Source organism: Semicossyphus pulcher, unplaced genomic scaffold, assembly GCF_022749685.1.
Source record: "Semicossyphus pulcher isolate SPU_LCO1_2020_fin unplaced genomic scaffold, fSemPul1.0.p SCAF_2, whole genome shotgun sequence".
Lineage (NCBI taxonomy): Eukaryota > Metazoa > Chordata > Actinopteri > Labriformes > Labridae > Semicossyphus > Semicossyphus pulcher.
The window spans coordinates 12,294,687-12,314,527 of NW_027211693.1; the positions used below are offsets into that span (position 1 = coordinate 12,294,687).

At 42.9% G+C, this 19,841-nt stretch overlaps 1 protein-coding gene across 1 annotated transcript; it reads left to right on the forward strand.

Moving 5' to 3' along the window:
* Nucleotides 1–10,950: 10,950 nt before the first annotated feature.
* On the forward strand, nucleotides 10,951–13,013 carry LOC138598507 (signal-regulatory protein beta-2-like). Its single transcript, XM_069670302.1, has 4 exons — nucleotides 10,951–11,029; nucleotides 11,864–12,193; nucleotides 12,325–12,681; nucleotides 13,009–13,013. The coding sequence occupies exons 1-4, from the start codon at nucleotides 10,951–10,953 to the stop codon at nucleotides 13,011–13,013; spliced, it is 771 nt and encodes a 256-aa protein (XP_069526403.1).
* Nucleotides 13,014–19,841: the final 6,828 nt, after the last annotated feature.

The following is a 19,841-nucleotide window of genomic DNA, read 5'->3' on the forward strand; positions in this document are numbered from 1 at the left end:
TGATTTTTTTCCACTGTGGTAATACAGTGTAATACCATCATAACAACTGGCCAATCAAAATGCTCTGCAGTTGTTCCCTCCCACTCGATATGATTATATCTAAGACAATCATCTTCTCGTTCATGCTAATGTTAGTGCTGTCTGAAGTGGACTTACAACAAAATGCTGACTGTCTTTGTTTTACTTCTGATGCTCAGACTGAGTCGTAAGTATATGTAAAACTTTCAAATGTGTTCAAGATGTATTTTAAGTTCAGCACAGGGCATACATTTTATTTCCTGGTTGTTAATAACCAACATGTATTTCTTTATTGTCTTCAGGAGGCACAGACGATCAGACCTTTGAGACAAAGACTGTTGGTGCTGGAGGTGATGTGAAGCTGACGTGTCCCCGCGACAACTCTTTGCAAGAAACATACTTATTTTGGATCAGGCTAGTTTCTGGAGCCTTGCCTGAAGTTTTGGGAGGAACAAAGAGCTTTGAATATCGAGGTTCTAACTTAACTCCTCGCATCACAGCAAAACAAGAACCTGGAACATTTGTCCTGATTATCAGTAAAACACAGCTCAGTGATTCTGGACTTTACTTTTGTGTTAAACAAAGAGCACTTAAAATGACCCTTTTGAAAGGAACATTTCTGACAGTTACAGGTAAATAAAAAACACCAGGTAAACTTTAATATTCTATGAAATGTACATTGTTAATAGGAAAGCATTTATAAATTGTAACTAGTGAAGCATGTTTATTTTCTGGTTTGAATTTCTCAGGACGTGCACCTGACATCACTGCCGTCATTCAAGACTTATCCTCTGATCCAGTCCGTCCAGGAGACTCAGTGACTCTGCAGTGTTCACTCCTCTCTGACTCTGACTACAAATCATGTCCAGGAAAACAGAACGTTTTCTGGTTCAGATCCAGATCAGATGAATCTCATCCCAGTGTCATTTACACTCTTGGAAACAGAACAGATGAATGTGAGAACAGTCCTGAGGCTCGCTCTCCGCAGAAATGTGTCTACAGCTTCTCTAAGACCGTCAGCTCCTCTGATGCTGGGACTTATTACTGTGCTGTGGCCACATGTGGAGAGATACTGTTTGGAAAAGGAACTAAGCTTGACATTGAAGGTAAGTTAGAATTTCATACAAACCATTGATTGTAATTAATTTAGAATCTGGTTAAATCCATTGGATTGATGCGACACAAAACTTTTTTCTTATCAAAAACCTGCTAACTCTCAGTGTTTTCTAGATTCGTCAGCAGACGACATGCAGCATTTGGAGAAGACCAATACAGTTATATTTCTGTTATCTGCTGCTTTGGCTTTAAGTCTGATTGTCATCGCCTTCCTGATTTATACCATCAAGACAAAATCTTGTAACGGTAATTAAAATTTCTCATCCATAAATCTATCAAACCATATTTAGCAAAATATGAACTTTGTGCCTCTTGGTGTAGATTAATGTTCTCCATCTTTGGTTTGATTGTTTTAACACAGCTGCTGTTGCTCTGCCCACAAATGCTGCAACAGCCAGTGCCGAGCAGCCAAGTCAGCAGGTAAGATCTATAAAGAAAAGATGAAATGAAAAGAGATTTTGGAATATCAGAATAACATCTTCCCTCTCATAACATTTTGTGTCTTTCCTCAGAGAAATGAGGACTCATTGGTTTATTCTGCACCAGCCTTTTCAAAGAGAACTGGCAAAGCAGAGAGAACGAAGAAGAAGAGGAACGTAACAGCAGCAGAGGGAGAGACTGTCTACAGCGATGTGAGGGCTTTTGTGTAGACTAACAATCCAAACAATGCAAGGATTTTCTCATTAAAGCAATCATCAATATTTAATATACATTTTTGGAAGCCTGTGTAAGAATACTACTTAACAATCATGTGACCACAGCATAACGATAACATTTCATTTGGATAACCTTAAAAATGTTTGTGTATCTTTGACATTATATTTTTGCTAATCTGTTTGCTGTCAGTTTTGGATTTTTTCTATGCTATTATTTTTCTTATTATTGTAGACAATTAAAAAGGGGAGTTTTTTCATTATGATTTGAAAATATCCACATTTTTGTGTCAATGCAAGGCAAAAATTGTTTCAATAAAAGACAGTGATGTTTGTGGATTTGTGTTGCTCCCTTCCTCAAAAGGCAGACTTTTATTTTGAAAAAGATCTGTGGTTGTAATTCAATCAAGCTGCACCATTTTCAGATTCTTAATTTCATAATTGCATCAATTTAATTAGTTAGCAATGATATTTTGTACTGTCCTTTGAAAAGAAATCAGAAGTGATGGACTGAGTTTCTCGTATAAAGTCTGCATTACAATAAAGAACTCTGATAACATTCCATTTTTTCTGACATAATGGGAACAATATGGATTAGCTCAATGTACCGCTGTGTAAGTGCAGTCTCACAGAGCTGCTAGCATGGCTGTAAAGTCTTTAAGATGTGATGTCTGTCAGTGCAGAACAGCAGTCAGATATAATGGCATTAAAGGCAGTGGTGTAGTGCAGGGTATACACGGGTATACGGCGTATACCCACTTATTCATCAGTCAGCATTACATACACCCTCTTAATCCCCTCTGATGCGCAACATTCATGTATGCAAGCCAAATTGCCCAATTATCTTTCATAGGATGGTGGCATGCATGACCCAGCCTAAGCTGCCTCTCATTGGCCAGTACTCATTATGCAGGACTGATGAGCCAATCAGAGGCAGAGTAGGGCGGGTGATACCTGGGAAAAGAATTATTGCCTAACGGTAATTTTGTTAGTTCACTTTTAAACTATTCGCCGTTAGAATACGCTATGTAACGTTTATGAACAGCCAGGTAAGATGAAGCGAGCTATTCAAACAAAAATGTCCTTTCTCAATTGCAAATGTCCTCGCGAATCTACACCAGCCAGCAGCTCAGCTAATCTTAGCGATGCTAGCAGCTCCTTTAGCCCAGACTCTGGGAGCGCGCCCGGTTGGCCCCCACTCCTGTCGCACAGGATGCCCATGCCGCCTCTTCACCAACAGCTAAAGATGCAGGTACAACGGCTGATGAAGACGTCAACTACGGTGGGTGGGCGCTTTTTTATTGCTGAAGCTTAAAAATCAAGATTACTGGAGTGACTTTACACATTTGAATAGCTTATGGTCATTGTTTACCTCGTTACATTTAGGCTATAGCCTGTCAGTCAATCATGTTTGTTGTTTTTCTGTAGACATCTCTCACTAGTCTGTGGGGCAGTATTGGGTCAGTAATTTCATAATTTCATAATCCTTATTCCCTGAGGTCAAGCAGCAGACAGTATGTGACAATGTGCAAATACTACTGGCCCATTTTTGGGTAAACTAAATAGAGTAGTCTTACATGTCACTGTTTATAAAACAGGGCGTCTATCCTTTGCTGAATGGGCTGCTCCAAAACAGGGCATGAATTAAGAGTATACCCACTTCTCCAAGGATCGCTACACCACTGATTAATGGGTAAAATAAAAGCCCTTCTCTGTTAAATATTTCAGTAAGAGCAAGAATGGTTTTACACTTAATAAGGACAAGAACTAGTGTGGCAGGAAATGCACTTTGAACGTCAGCGATAACCAATCAGATGCATTCTCTGGCCTGACCTTTCAGGACCACGTTGACGCCTCGCTCTGCAAAGTAACAATTTTTACATCAGTGTAATCTTGTTTTCAATCGGCAGCCTGATACTTATTATACAGATCAGTCCCGCATTGCTTTCATCATGAGTTTATGTTCTGACAAGGCAGCTTCCTGGTCATTAGCCATCTCCCTTAATAACCATGCTTTGTGTGTAGACTTTCATGCTTTTACTGCTGAAATGCGCAAGGTTTTTGATCATACTGTTAAAGGGAAAGAGGCAGTTAGTCAGCTCTTGTCACTCTCCCAGGGAAGAAATTCGGTTTCTCAATATGCTTTAGATTTTGGTGTTCTAGCAGCAGAAAGTGGTTGGAATGAGTCCGCGCTTCAGGGAGCTTTTTTAAAGGGACTTTCTGAGGAGATGAAGGCTGGGCGGACGGCAGGCGATGGTGAGGAGTAGATGTGGTGCTGGTGGCCCTCTGCCTCTCTGTTCTCTCCCTGCGTCTCTCCCTTAGCCTATTGTCTAGTCTTGTGGCTAAACCTATTAGCTCCTCTAACGAGGAAGTTTCATCCCTGGCTGCCAACTCATCCTTAATCTCCTCAAAACGCATCCAGCTGAGAGGTACTTTGCACTGGACACTCTCCCTGTACATGTTTTAGTTGACTCTGGGGCTGATGCTAATTTCGTTGACTCAGGTTTGGTTCAGCAGGCTAACATACTTTTGGTTATTTTACCTGAACCTAAGAATGTGTTGGCCTTATGTGACTAATCGTACTGCCCCCATTTCTGTCACTCTTTCTGGTAACCACACTGAGACAGTTGAATTGTACGTTATTCCCTCACCTACCACGCCCATAGTTTTAGGTCTTCCCCAGCTTAAGTTACAAAACCCTCATATAGACTGGTCTACTGCTTCTGTTACTTCTTGGAGCAGCTCCTGTTACCAAAACTGCCTGAAGTCAGCAATTCCAGTTAGTATTTCTATCTCCCAGTCTTCACCTGAAGACATTGACCTCTCAGCTGTCCCAAGTGCCTATCATGACCTTAAGCAAGTGTTCAGCAAGGATAGAGCTTTGTGTTTGCCCCCACATAGACCATATGACTGTGCTATTGACTTGCTTTCTGGTGCCCCCCTGCCTTCCAAGAAACTGTATAACCTGTCCAGACCTGAGAAAGATGCTATGGAGACCTACATCAAGGACTCATTAGCTGCAGGTGTCATCCGCCCATCATCATCCCCTGTCGGTGCAGGATTTTTCTTTTCTGAAAAGAAGGACAAGACTCTTCGTCCCTGCGTCGATAACAGATGTCTGAATGATATAACTGTTAAAAACAAATATCCTCTGCCTCTTATCGACTCTGCCTTCACCCCCCTCCACGACACAGGAATTTTCACTAAACTGGACTTCGCAACGCTTACCACTTGGTAAGAATAGGAGGGGACGGGAGGGGGGCGAATGGAAGACTGCTTTCAACACTCACCTGGGTCACTTTGAGTACCAGGTAATGCCTTTTGGTCTCACCAATGCTCCGGCTGTGTTTCAAGCCTTAATCAATGACGTTCTCAGAGACATGTTGAACAGATTTGTTTTTGTCTGTTTAGATGACATTCTGATTTTTTCTAAAGATGTTGATGAACACATTGTCCATGTTCGAGCGGTCTTGCAAAGGTTGCTCGAAAACAAACTGTTTGCTAAAGGAGAGAAATGTGAGTTGCATGTGTCCTCTGTCTCCTTCTTGGGGTTTGTTATTGAGAAGGGCCAGCTGAAGCCAGATCTGGCAAAGATTAAGGCTGTGCTCGACTGGCCGACACCTGAGTCCCGTAAACAGCTCCAGAGGTTTCTGGGGTTCGCCAATTTTTACAGAAGGTTTATTAAGATCTACAGCCAGCTGGTGAGCCCCTTAACTAAACTGACTTGTGTAAAACGTTCTTTTGAGTGGTCATCTGAAGCTCAGACTGTTTTTGATAGACTTAAGCCCATGTTCTCTTGTGCACCTGTGTTAGTTCACCCAGATCCTGACTTACAGTTTGTAGTGGAAGTTGACGCCTCCGACTCAGGGTTTGGGGCCATCCTGTCACAGCGTTCCACTCTGGACCAGAAGCTCCACCCCTGCGCCGCCTTCTCCCGTCGGCTCACTCCAGCTGAAAGAAACTATAATGTGGGGAATCGAGAGCTCCTTGCTGTGGTGCCTTGTTTGGATTGACCATAAAAACCTGTCTTATCTTCGTTCTGCACGCAGACTCAACTCTCGCCAGGCTCAGTGGGCTTTGTTTCTTGGAAGATTCAACTTCACTCTTACCTACCGACCTTGGTCCCGGACCATCAAACCTGATGCTCTCTCTCACCAGTTTGCGCCCCCAGTGGAAGACATCCCTGAGGAAACCATCCTGCCGTCCACTTGTGTGGGCGGGGCGGCCAGTTGGGAGATCGAGCGTGTGGTTCAGGAGGCCAACCAAGTTCATCCTATACCTGAGAGCTGTCCTTCAGTTCGTCCCTTCATTCCCCCTCCGCTGAGGTCCCCAGTGCTCCAGTGGGGGCCATCTTCTAAGTTGGCCTGCCATCGCACACTCTCCCTGCTGCAACAGCGCTTCTGGTGGCCATCTATGACTGCCGACACCAGGGAGTTTGTTGCCGCCTGCTCCGTTTGTGCCCGTAGTAAGTCCTCCAACCGAGCTCCAGCTGGTCCCCTCCTTCCTTTGCCCATACCTCATCGTCCCTGGACACACATCGCAGTGGACTTCGTTACTGGGTTACCACCATCTATGGTAACAGTTATTCTGACTATTGTTGACCGTTTCTCTATAGCCTCTGGTTAAACTGCCCTCTGCGTTGGAAATTGCTGATCTACTTGTGCAACATGTGTTCCGTCTTCATGGTATACCCCAGGATATTGTCTCAGACCGGGGTCCCCAGTTTGCCTCCCAGGTGTGGAAAGCATTCTGTCAAACATTGGGGGCCTCAGTCAGCCTGTCATCTGGTTATCACCCTCAGACTAACGGCCAAACGGAGCGGGCAAATCAGGATTTGGAGTCTTCCCTGAGGTGTGTTGCAGCTTGTCTCCCTGCCTCTTGGTCCACCCATTTGCCATGGGTTGAGTACGCGCACAACTCCCTGGTCAGCTCCGCCAAAGGTATGCCACCTTTCATGGTTGGAAGACTTTTTAATAACACTGAAAGCCATCATACTGACAAACTGACAAACTCTGAGAAACGTAGCAATGCAGGAAGAGGTTCACAAACAATGCATGTCAAATACTTTCCAGAAACACTGTTGTTGAGTTTTCAGCACAAGGAAATACAAAGTGGTGTAACACTCGTAGCTTTAAAGCCCCTGTGAGGAGTATTTCGATGGTTATGAAACAGACTGAAATTAATTCTGATTACTCTATATGACACACAAAAGCAAACAGACCATCAGTGGCAAGTTTGATTATTGCTGTATAGATAATTTTAATGCATGATACCGCTGCCGCGGGTAGGTGTCAGACTGCGCTGCCTTTGTTTACGTTTTCCAGGGCAAAAAATGTAAAGTGAGTGATACCTATGACTGTTAAAGAAAGCAGGATGAGATTTTATGTTAAAAAACACCACTTAAGCATGCACAGGACAAAATCAGCAAAGAGATAAGAGGCATGGCGTTGTCCACAGGGGGCGCCAAAATCAACCCAAATCATAAGTTCCTCACAGGAGCTTTAATGGAAATAGGAATAGATGGAAAAAAAACCTGGATGTTTTCACACAGTGAAAAGGAATAGAGGAGGAGGAGGAATAGAGGACAGTGTCACTTTAGCTGCAGTGTAGGTTGTGGCCTGCAGGTTCAAGGACAGTGGAGAGAGGAGTGGAAATGTGGTGAAAACCACACAGAGAGTCATGAGATGTGAAGAACTCAAAGGTGACAGAGAGGGCTGGCATGAATGTACAGCTTGTTACTGTGATAGAAAATAATGTTATAAACCGCCCATAACAATACTGAAAAAAACCCACCAAGAATTTCATGCACAATCAACACATCTTCATATTTTGGACACCACATATTGATTTCTTCAGCGTTCCCAAACTCATCACATTTATAGACTTTCTTTTTCACATTTTGCCAGGTCAAAGGTCACTAGCTAGTTACAGACCTCTGCCTGCTACTCGTCCTTGTCCACGTCCTTGCAGAAGATGGAAAGAGCGCCATCATCATAGTATTTAAAAATTGCTTCCCTCATTAAGGCTTGTTTACCCTCAGGCAGCAGACACTCCACATTCTGCCTCATAATCAGTTGCAAGTCGTTTACCTGTGGATGTGCGTCCATGAATTTGAGGGGGCGGGGCTTCTGAAAGAGCCCTGAAGGGAGGGGTGCATTTGTTTGGCCATCAAGGTCATTTGATTTCCAAATATCTGCTTCGCGAAAGGACATATCAACTTTGGTCACACTCTAAATTTTGCCATGTGTGCACTGAGACACAAAGTTAGAGAGGATAAACATGTAGAGTCTTTTGACCTTGAACTGCTGTGTATATGTCCTCCACACAATCTTAAACATTATAGATAAACCTCTGACAGCACTTTGTAAAGGCCTTCTGCATGTCTGCCGTGAGAACAACAAGCAAAGCCCCATGCAACAGCTTCACTGACACACAGGCTGCGGTCTGTTTCTCCCGCCTTTGACCAACCTTCAAGGCTGTTTGCTCAGAGCAGAACTGTGACTGTGACAGGATGTGTAGTGAGGGAAGAGCTGCATGAGGTTTCTGCAGGCTAGTTTTAATTTGAACAAATTTAAACAATTGAATACATTTTTCTTGCTTGTTAATTTGCTCATGAAAATGCAAATAATGTCTTTGATGTGTTTTTAAACATGCAACCGTATAATGCACATGAATATTAGATCATATTACTTTTCATTTAAATTCAAATTCATTGACAAGATTATCGTCCATCATTGCTCAAAGTGATGCACGCAAAAACAGACTTCTGGGACGGCTTTGATTATCGGACAAACTCATCTTCAAACTCTTGTTGTCGTCAGAAAGAGCGAGGTGGGACCAGTGAAAGATTAGCACCTCCCCTCTCTGGCAGCACCGACCAGTGAAGAGTGATAACTTGCAAAATAACAGCAATCACATATCAACATTTATCTACATCTGTAAAGTCTTTTGATTCTACTAATAATAAATAACATGGTGTTGTTCCTCTTGCTATTTAAAAAAGATAAAACAACAGTTAAGCCAAACTTCCTGAGGCTAAAACAGAGACAGAGAAAGAAAAAACTCTGTTCGTATTCACACCTCATTTTAAGACCAAACCACAGCAGTGCTAAAGTTTCCGTGCAGTTTAGTGTGTGTGTGTGTGTGTGTGTGTGTGTGTATGTGTTTGTGTGTGTGTGTGTGTGTGTGTGTGTGTGTGTGTGTGTGTGTGTAAGCGAGAGAGAGAAAGTTTCAGTTCTAACTTCCATGTAACAGTTGTAAGTTGTGTCCATCCTTGTGTGCATTAAACTGTGTATGTGTGTTCAGGAGCTAAACAAAGCATTGTGTCAGTGAGTCTTCGATTTCACTCCAAAACACGTTTAGTTATTAGAATAAGTTTCTGGTCCAACCTAGGTGTTAGGTGTCAACAATTTGACCACACGCGCACACACACAGATAAACACACATTCGCTGTCACCACTGACGAACAAATGATGCATGGAAACTTTTTTGTCCTTGATCACACTCTGTTTAACCGTCAGGAAGTTTGATTTAACTTTTTTCTTACCTTCTTAAAATAGCAAGAGGAACAACACAATGTTATTAATTATAAGTAGAACCAAAACTACTTACAGATGTAGGTAAAGGGTGCTATGTGAGGTTTTTTATCACACTTTCTGCAGTCTGCACTCTTCACTGGCTGGTGCTGTCAGAGAGGGGAGGTGCTAATCATTGTCTGGCCCCACCTCGCTCTTTTTGTCTAGAACAAGTGTTGAAAGTGTGAGTTTGTGACTTAATAAGAAAACTTTGTCTGATTATCCAGAAAGAGATTTAAATCCTTGCTAAAGTCTGCACTAATGTGCATCACTTTAAGTATTGACGGACAGACAGCTTGTCAGTGAGGCAGCATTTAAATGCAGAACAAAACATGAATTAATATTCATCTGCTATATACTGTATGGTTGCATCTTTTAAACACAGCAAAGACGATCTATCTGTCCACCTGTTATGTACACTATTAAAGTTGCTGAAGTCTGGAGAGAAGGATGGTTTAACAGACCTCCCCCAACTCTGCATGCTGCGCTCTTCCTGCTGATGTGACTGACAGGCAGAGTGGGTGGGTCATCACTGATGATGAGGAGCGACTGCTTTGGTTGGCTCACAAAACATCTAACATGGCTCTTCTGTGTCTGTAGATGGCAAATGGCTGGAGACTTTTTTTTTAACAGATCAAACCAATTAATTGATTAATATTAAAGTCAGTGGTACAGAGGTTTTAGGAGTTTTTATTAGACCTGGAAACATAGTGCTATAATGTGTATTTACCATGCAGATGGATATCTTAAATGAATTAATGTTTAGAGGTCATTGGTGATAGTAACATTTTGAATTGGATATTTGTGGAAAAACTGATTGTAAACTCTATCTCAGTCGGTTTGGACCAAGCAGACAGCTCTGTGGCTGAGAAAATGAAGCCAACACTGAAGCACCAAAAAGTGCAGTTCCTCGAATGGCCACTGGCTGGCTCCAAAAGCGAGTTAACCTCCATTAGGCCCTATATTTAAATACCCAACTTTACAGCAAATTCAACATATTTACAGCCTGGCACAAAAATGTTGCTTTGCCAGTTTCTATATTACTGTAATGGGAGGGCTGGTTGCTTTGAGTGACAGGTGGGGCTGCTAGCTGTGTGCTAGGTGTCACCTCAGCTAATTAAAACACTGAGCTTAACTTCTTGACCCTGTTTGTGTTGTTGGTGTGTTTTAGGGATTTTTTCATCCAAATGTTGAACAAATAATATCTCTTACTGAGTGGTTAACTTTACTACCTGATCCCCGAGAAGTCTGTGGTCCCACCTCTTTGGTGAGTGAAATTCTCATATTTTATTAAACGTTAGCGCTAATTAGCAACTTTGGTTTGGTCTGGCTTGTCAAGGACGGAGGACCATTGTGATGGCTGGACCGGTTATTTTAAGTTACCCGGTCGTTCACCCGCTGCCCGCTCACCACTGATGTGTGCGTTCAAGCTACAAATCTGCTACTTCCACAAGCTCTCTCACGCGCTATATTGTGATGAATGAAAAACTCCAGCAGCAACCAAAACAATAGATTCTGATTGTGTTGGAATCACACTGGCTAACTAGCTAAGTGTCGAGCTAATGAGTAGACTATATAGGTTTAATAACATGGAGTGCCGACCCCTCGCTACTCTACAGATCCACCCTCTCTTCCTGGACGAGCAGCTAGACGGGTGCCAGTTACAAGGTAGGCAACCCAACTACTTAATTGACTTTTTACCTTATTAAGCAATTGATAATAAAGCAGGGTATGTTTTAAGGCGTGGCCACCTGTGATTGGTAAGTACCTACCATAGGGGCCTGTCAAGCAGGATTGAGACATAACAATGGCTACTTTCACGCTTGAACTCTTGAACTTTAGGTTTTCACATGCAGCCCACCTGGGTAATGTCACGAAATGTTCATTTTTTTGCATTATTATTCCGTGTAAAAGGCCAAATTTGTATCCTGTCATCCAAATGTGGTCGCTTGTGGTTACAAATAAAAAACATTAAAACGGCCAACATCCCAAACTTGATGCTTTAAAAGGGGGTTGACAAACCAATGGGTGACTTAACTGTTTCTACATCCTCTACAGAATAATTATTTGTCTTTGATTACTGTAGTTATACTGTGTTTCCTCTTAGCGTCAATTATAGACACCCACCAGGAAACATGAAACAAGCTTGCTGCTTGTATTGTTTCATGTGCTCGGGCTTGAAAGATTTTTTTCCACTGTGGTAATACAGTGTAATATCATCATAACAACTGGCCAATCAAAATGCTCTGCAGTTGTTCCCTCCCACTCGATATGATTATATCTAGGACAGTCATCTTCTCGTACATGCTAATGTTAGTGCTGTCTGAAGTGGACTTACAACAAAATGCTGACTGTCTTTGTTTTACTTCTGATGCTCAGACTGAGTCGTAAGTATATGTAAAACTTTCAAATGTGTTCAAGATGTATTTTAAGTTCAGCACAGGGCATACATTTTATTTCCTGGTTGTTAATAACCAACATGTATTTCTTTATTTTCTTCAGGATGCACAGACGATCAGACCTTTGAGACAAAGACTGTTGGTGCTGGAGATGATGTGAAGCTGACGTGTCCCCGTGACACATCTTGGCTTCAAACAAACTTATTTTGGATCAGGCTAGTTTCTGGAGCCTTGCCTGAAGTTTTGGGAGGAACATATACCTTTGAATACAACGGTGTTATTGAAACTCCTCGCATCACAGCAAAACAAGAGCCTGGAACATTTGTCCTGATTATCAGTCAAACACAGCTCAGTGATTCTGGACTTTACTTTTGTGTTAAACAAAGAACACGTAATATGACCCTTTTGAAAGGAACATTTCTGACAGTAAAAGGTAAATAAAATACACCAGGTAGACTTTAATATTCTTTAAAAATGTACATTATTAATAGGAAAGTGTCAATTCATACATACAGTATATTTTAACTGGTAAAGCATGTTTATTTTCTGGTTTGAATTTCTCAGGACAAGAACCCGAAAGCACAGCCATCATTCAAGACTTATCCTCTGATCCAGTCCGTCCAGGAGACTCATTGACTCTGCAGTGTTCACTCCTCTCTGACTCTGACTACAAAACATGTCCAGGAAAACACAGCATGTTCTGGTTCAGATCCGGATCAGATGAATCTCATCCCAGTGTCATTTACACTCTTGGAAACAGAACAGATGAATGTGAGAACAGTCCTGAGGCTCGCTCTCCACAGAAATGTGTCTACAGCTTCTCTAAGACCGTCAGCTCCTCTGATGCCGGGACTTATTACTGTGCTGTGGCCACATGTGGAGAGATACTGTTTGGAAAAGGAACAAAGCTTAACATTGAAGGTAAGTTAGAATTTCATACAAATCATTGATTATAATTAATTTAGAATCTGGTTACATCCATTGAATTGACGCGACACAAAACTTTTTTTCTTATCAAAAACCTGCTAACTCTCAGTATTTTCTATATTTGTCAGCAGACGACATGCAGTATTTGGAGAAGATCAATACAGTTAAATTTCTGTTATCAGCTGCTTTGGCTTTAAGTCTGATTGTCATCGCCTTCCTGATGTATACCATCAAGGCAAAATGTTGTAACGGTAATTAAAATTTCTCATCCATAAATCTATCAAACCATATTTAGCAAAATATGAACTTTGTGCCTCTTAGTGTAGATTAACGTTCTCCATCTTTGGTTTGATTGTTTTATCACAGCTGCTGTTGCTCTGCCCACAAATGCTGCAACAGCCAGTGCCGAGCAGCCAAGTCAGCAGGTAAGATTTATAAAGGAAAGATGAAACTGGAAGAGATTTTGGATCTTCCATCTCAAAACCTTTTTCTGTGTGTTTCCTCAGAGAGATGAGGACATGTTGGTTTATTCTGCACCAGCCTTTTCAAAGAGAACTGGCAAAGCAGAGAGAACGAAGAAGAAGAGGAACGTAACAGCAGCAGAGGGAGAGACTGTCTACAACGATGTCAGGGCTTTTGTGTAGACTAACAATCCAAACAATGCAAGGATTTGCTCATTAATGCAAAGATAGATAGATAGATTCATTTTTTGGAAGACTATAACTACCATGTGACCATAGCATAATGATAATATTTATTTTTATAAACTTAAAAATGTTCAGTGTATTTTTGACATTATATTTGTTTCAATCTGTAAAATCTGCCTTTCATTGTATGAATACCTTGTGTGTGTGTGTGTGTGTGTGTGTGTGTGTGTGTGTGTGTGTGTGTGTGTGCACCTTGTGCTTTATGAGGCAGACTTTTATTTTGAAAAAGATGTACAGTTGTTGAATCTATTGATCAGGCCGCCCCCTTTTCAGATCCTTAATTTTATAATTGTGTAATTTTTTGTTTCATGTTTAATTTGTTAGCAATTATCTTTTTTTATGACTGTGCTGTGCTAGTATTAGAAATCAGAACTGGTGGACTGCATTTCTTGTATAAAGTTTGCATCATAATAAAGATAACTATGATAACACTTAAGGCTCAAACTGCTTCTTTATTTTTTTCTGACATAATGGCAACAATAAGAATAAGTTCTATGCACCGCTGTGTAAGCGCAGAATCACAGAGCTGCTAGCGTGGCTGTAAAGTCTTCTTCTTGTTTAGGCCAGTAAGACGTGGTATCTTCCAGTGCATACCAGAGGTCATAGCATTGAAAGGTCAAATAAAAGCAGTTCTGATTCAAACCAAATGTTTCACAGAGAGTGTGAATGCTTCATAATGACAAGAATTTGTGTGACAGGAAATGCACTTTGAACGTCAGCAATAACCATTCGAATATGTTTGATGGGCTTAACTTTCAGGACTGGTGCTAATCATTGTCTGGCCCCACCTCACTCTATTTTGTAAGTGTTTAAAGTGTGAGTTTGTGCCTCAATAACTTTGTCTGATTATCCAGAAAAAGATTTGAATCCTTGCTAAAGTCTGTACTAATGTGCATCACTTGGAGCAATGATGGACCACCAGCTTGTCAGTGAATCAGCATGTAAATGAAAAAGAAAAAACATGAACTAATATTCATCTGCAATAAACTGTATGGTCACATCTTTTGAAAGACAAAGACGATCTATCTTTCCACCTATTATGTACACTATTAAAGTTGCTGAAGTCTGGAGAGAAGGATGGTATAACAATTTAGACTTAGACTTAGACTCAACTTTATTGATCCCTTTGGGATGACTCCCTCTGGGAAATTCAGTCTCCAGCAGCTTATACAGTACAATACAATAGGAAAGAATCAGCACACAGAGGGTAAAAAATAAAGATCAAAATCTATATATCTATCGATATATATATATATATATATATATATATATATATATATATATATATATATAAAAAGTACAAAATTAGATAACAAAATATATAAAATATACACTCTTAGAAATATACAAGTAAACAGTGGGTAATTGACCTGGTATTTAGTTCGATTAAACTAAATTAGGTTATTGCACTGTGGTGAGAGATTATTGCACATTGACAGATTTTTATTGCACATATGACCCTTTGAGAAATAAATAAATATTACTATTGAATAAAAGAAGATAACTACTATTAACTTTGTGAGGTGAATTAGTGGCTACCGCTTGTGAGAGAGTCTGTCCCTGTTTCCTCCTCCCTCTAAGTGAGGAGTTGTACAGCCTGATGGCATGAGGGACAAAGGAGTTCTTCAGTCGGTTAGTCCTGCACTTTGGAAGGAGCAGTCTCTCACTGAACAGGCTCCTCTGGTTGCTGATGACGGTGTGCAGAGGGTGGCTGGCATTGTCCATAATGTCCAACAGTTTGTTCAGTGTCCTTGTCTCTGCCACCGTCACCAGAGGGTCCAGCTTCATGCCGATCACAGAGCCGGCTCGCTTGATCAGTTTATCCAGTCTGGATGTGTCCTTCTTGGATGTGCTGCCTCCCCAGCACACTACAGTGTAAAAGAGGACACTGGCAACCACAGACTGGTAAAACATCCGCAGCAGTTTGCTGCAGATGTTAAAAGACCGCAGTCTCCTTAGGAAGTACATCCTGCCTTGTGTCTTCCCGTACAGGTGGCTGGTGTGTGTTGACCAGTCCAGTTTGTTGTCCAGACACAGCCCGAGGTATTTGTAGGAGTCCACACTCTCCACCTCAGCTCCCTCTAGTAGGACTGGTCTCGGCTTCGGTCTGGACCTCCCAAAGTCTATGACCAGCTCCTTTGTCTTAGAGGTGTTGAGCTCTAGGTGGTTTGTGCGGCACCAAGCAGCAAAGTCCCCCACCAGACTCCGATACTCCTCCTCTCTGTCGTCCCTGATGCATCCAACGATGGCTGTGTCATCGGCGTACTTCTGTATGTGACACAGCTCTGAGTTGTGACAGAAGTCCGAGGTGTACAGGGTGAAGAGAAGAGGGGCCAGCACTGTGCCCTGGGGGGCTCCAGTGCTGCTGACCACAGTGTCAGACGTGGTGTCCTTCAGCCTGACGTACTGTGGCCTGTCGGTGAGGTAGTTGGATATCCAGGCCACCAGGTGGGGGTCCACTCCCATCCGGTTCAATTTATCTCGAAGCATAGGGGGGTGAATGGTATTAAAGGCGCTGGAGAAGTCCAAGAAGAGAATCCTCGCTGTGCCTCTCCCCTTATCCAGATGGGAGTGGACTCGGTGTAGTAGGTAGAGGATGGCATCCTCCACACCAACACCTGGCTGGTAGGCGAACTGCAGGCTGTCCTGGGCGTGCTGCACCTGGGGTCTGAGGAGGCTGAGGAAGAGCCGCTCCAACGTCTTCATCAGGTGTGAAGTGAGTGCCACCGGCCGGAATCATTCAGCTCACTGGGCCGGTTCTTTTTAGGAACCGGGACAATGCAGGATGTCTTCCAGAGGGTGGGCACTCTCCCTAGCTGCAGGCTGAGGTTGAAGATCCGTTGTAGTGGTTCCCCCAGTTCTGCAGCGCAGGTCTTCAGAAGACTTGGACACACCTTGTCCGGGCCTGCTGCTTTCCTGGGTCGGAGCTTCCTCAGCTGTCCTCTGACCTGGTCTGTGGTGATGTGAGGTGGAGATTGTGTTGAGGTGGGGGGGGAGGGGGAGGAGGAGGGAGGTGCTGTGGTGTCTGGGGGGAGGTGTGTTGTGGGAAGAAGGAGAGATGGCTGCAGTGCGGGTGGGGGTGGGGGGGGCATGGGCTGGTTGAACCTGTTGAAAAAGTAATTCAGTTCGTTCGCCCTCTCCACTGTCCCCCCCACGGCTCTGGTCTTTGTGTTGTGACCTGTGATGGTCCTCACACCTTCCCAGACCTCCCTCATGTTGTTCTCCTTCAGCTTCTGCTCCACCTTTCTCCTGTAGCTGTCCTTAGCTTCCCTCACACGGTGTTTCACCTCCTGCTGTGCTGCCTTCATGGCCTCCCTGTCTCTGCTCCTGAAGGCAGCCTTCTTCATGTTGAGGACAGCTTTGACTTCCCGCGTTACCCATGGCTTGTTATTAGGGTAACAGCGGACAGTCTTAACAGGGGAGACCACGTCTGCACAGAAGTTCAGGTAATCTGTCAGACAGTGTGTCAGCCCCTCGATGTCCTCATCATGCTGGTTGATCAGCACATCCCAGTCTGTGGTGTTGTAACAGTCTCTCAGGGCACTTTCCATCTCAGGGGACCATCTCCTGCTGGAGCGAGTTGTTACCGGCTGCTTTCGGACCAGGGGGGTGTACAGTGGCTGTAGGTGAACCAGGTTGTGATCAGACTTCCACAGTGGGGGGAGGGGTGTGACTCTGTATGCATCCCTCACATTAGCATACAGCAGATCAATTGTCCTGTTGTTCCTTGTAGGACAGTCAACAACCTGGTGGAAAACAGCCAAAGTAGAGTCCAAAGTTGCATGGTTGAAGTCCCCAGAAACTCTGTATACTGTGCTCTTCCTGCTAGAGATGTCAACTCTCGTTCACTTCAGTGACCCGGATCTTCGGATCTCGTTCAGCTGAACGATTCGTTCATTACATTCGTTCACCAGGTCGTTCAGTGACATTTCCGGTTTACCCGTAACTCACTCTCACTCGTTCACGAACAATACGGCTCCCATTGCATTACTGGTCTTCTTGTTCAATCATCACAAAATAACAGTTACTTGGCCCAACTATATTAAAAAGAAAATATTATATTTATATAAAAATAAACATTCATGTGTTATCTCATCTTGCTGTTGTGTCAGTTTATTTTTGAGCTGTTGTAATATCGTTTCTAGTATTGTACTTTACTTTATTTCTTTATTTCAGACACATACGTCCATATCTGTACAAAACACAATACATAAAATAAAATACGAAGACTACAACTTCATTGTGCGATCAGTTCATCATAGTTTATAACGCAGCGCGGGGAGAACACAGACGTTTAATAACGTGGACCTGTGTTCAGATCTGTCTGTCAACAGAGACTGCAGTCCGCTGTGTACTACATATATTTTACACAGAGCTGTAGATGATCAGGCTTTATGATCAAACTTTTATATCTCGTCATCACTTCAATCCGCGATGACCCGCTCCCCCCCTCCCTCTGTGCAGATGCTCTCTCCCTCTCAGCGCTGCGAGTCTGCATCACCGTTTTTATGATATGTTGTTTTTAAAGTTTAACGGAGGTGAATGAGGCTCCTTATATATTCACAGGGCCTGAGGATGTAATATATTTAATCAGAGTCTGAGTCTGTGAATTGACTTGTATGTACAGATGCACCTAATCAGGTCGCTTCGTTCAGTGAACGAGAGAGAGAGAGAGAGAGAGAGAGAGAGAGAGAGAGAGACATTCGGTCAAGCGATACGTTCAGTCACTGTCACTCGTTCATGAACGATGATACGTTCAGTCGTTCTCCTAACCAATGATGGTGATTTGATACATTAGATGTGATACAAACAGCCCTCCTCTGAAACGCAATTGGCTCGTGCTAACATCAATCAGTCTGGTTTCCTAAAAGAAGAAGTGGGGAGCCAAGTGAACGAAAGGAACGACTTTGATGCTTGAAAGTGAACGGATCATTCCGTTCACTGAAAAGATTCGTTCTTTTTGAACGAATCGTTCAGGACCGAAACATCTCTACTTCCTGCTGATGTGACTGACAGGCAGAGTGGGCGGGTCATCACTGATGGGTATGCCACCGGGAGCAATCATTGTACACTCTCTCAATTTGGAAGTTTGGACCAAGCCTTTTGGGGATTTTTTTTCATGCAAATGTTGAGCAAATAAAATGGCTTGCTTTGTGGGTAGCTATACTAGCTGACCCCCAAGAAGTCTGTGGTCCAGCTTCTTTGGTTCGTGAAATTCTAGTATTATTTTATTAAACGTGAGCCGAATTAGCAGCTATCTATTTCTGTGCTCACCATTACATGACATGTTAGTTCTGTCAGTGTTTGTTCTACATTGATTTATTTTTTGTGGCTCCTGCATGGGAGTCAGGATTGTTGTTTGGTTTCCCCCAGAGGATGGTGGACCATTGTGATGGCTGGACTGGTTATTTTAAGTATAACAGCCCACTGCCCTCTCACCACAGAAGTGTGCGTTTGAGCTATAAGCTTTCTTAGCTTCTTAAGTGATAAACAACTCCAGCACCAACCAAATCAAAATGATTTTCATTCTGTGGGAAGCACGATGGCTAACTAGCTAATAAGTCAGAATTAGCTGGAGGTGTAGACTATAGGTTTAATGACATGGAGTTTGCCAACCCCTCGCTACTCTCCAGATCCACCCTCTCTTCCATATATGGTCATTTTTGGCTACAGAAACCCAACATGGCGACGGGCAATATGCCAAACTCTTCAAAAAGCCAGTTGACAAACCAATGTGTGACCTCACATGGTGGCTACATCCATCATACAGTCTATGGTGTGGACTGACAGCCAGACAGGTGCCAGTTAACTACCTGTGAACTGCCAAAGTCCCAACTTCTTGATTGATTTTTACCTCATTAAACATTTTCCAATCGGGACTCTGGCCTCAGTTGCTAGTTTCAAGACTTTTAAGGACTGCATGGTGTTCATTTTGTAAATATGGTCCCATTCACAGTAAAATTGACAATAAAGCAGGGTATGTTTTACGGCCTGGCCACCTGTGATTGAAAAGTTGCTACCATGGGGGGCCGTCAAACAGGACGGAGACATAATAGTCATTTAATTATCAACCGTGGTAAGACTTTCTCAGCAGATCCTTTAAGTCCTGTTGCGAGGTGGGGGTGATCGGACTTGTTTGTCCAGCACATCCCACAGATGCTCGATTGGATTGAGATTTGGGGAATTTGGAGGCCGGGTCAAAACCTTGAACTTGTTGTCGTGTTCCTCAAACCATTCCTGAACCATTTTTGCAGTGTGTCAGGGCGCATGATCCTGCTGAAAGAGGCCACTGCCATTAGGGAACATGTTTCCATGAAGAGGTGTACTGGTCTGCAACAATGTTTAGGTAGGTGGTACAGGTAAAAGTCACATCCACATGAATAACAGGACCTGAGGTCATAACATTGCCCAAAACATCACACTACCTCTGCCAGCTTGCCTTCTTCC

What these genes read in the sequence shown, in the direction of transcription:
- LOC138598507 (XM_069670302.1), top strand. Translation starts at nt 10,951, where the DNA reads ATGGAGTGCCGACCCCTCGCTACTCTACAGATCCACCCTCTCTTCCTG. An exon ending in AGACGGGTGCCAGTTACAAG is followed by an intron (nt 11,030 to 11,863) that starts GTAGGCAACCCA and finishes TATTTTCTTCAG; the next exon opens with GATGCACAGACGATCAGACC. An exon ending in AACATTTCTGACAGTAAAAG is followed by an intron (nt 12,194 to 12,324) that starts GTAAATAAAATA and finishes TGAATTTCTCAG; the next exon opens with GACAAGAACCCGAAAGCACA.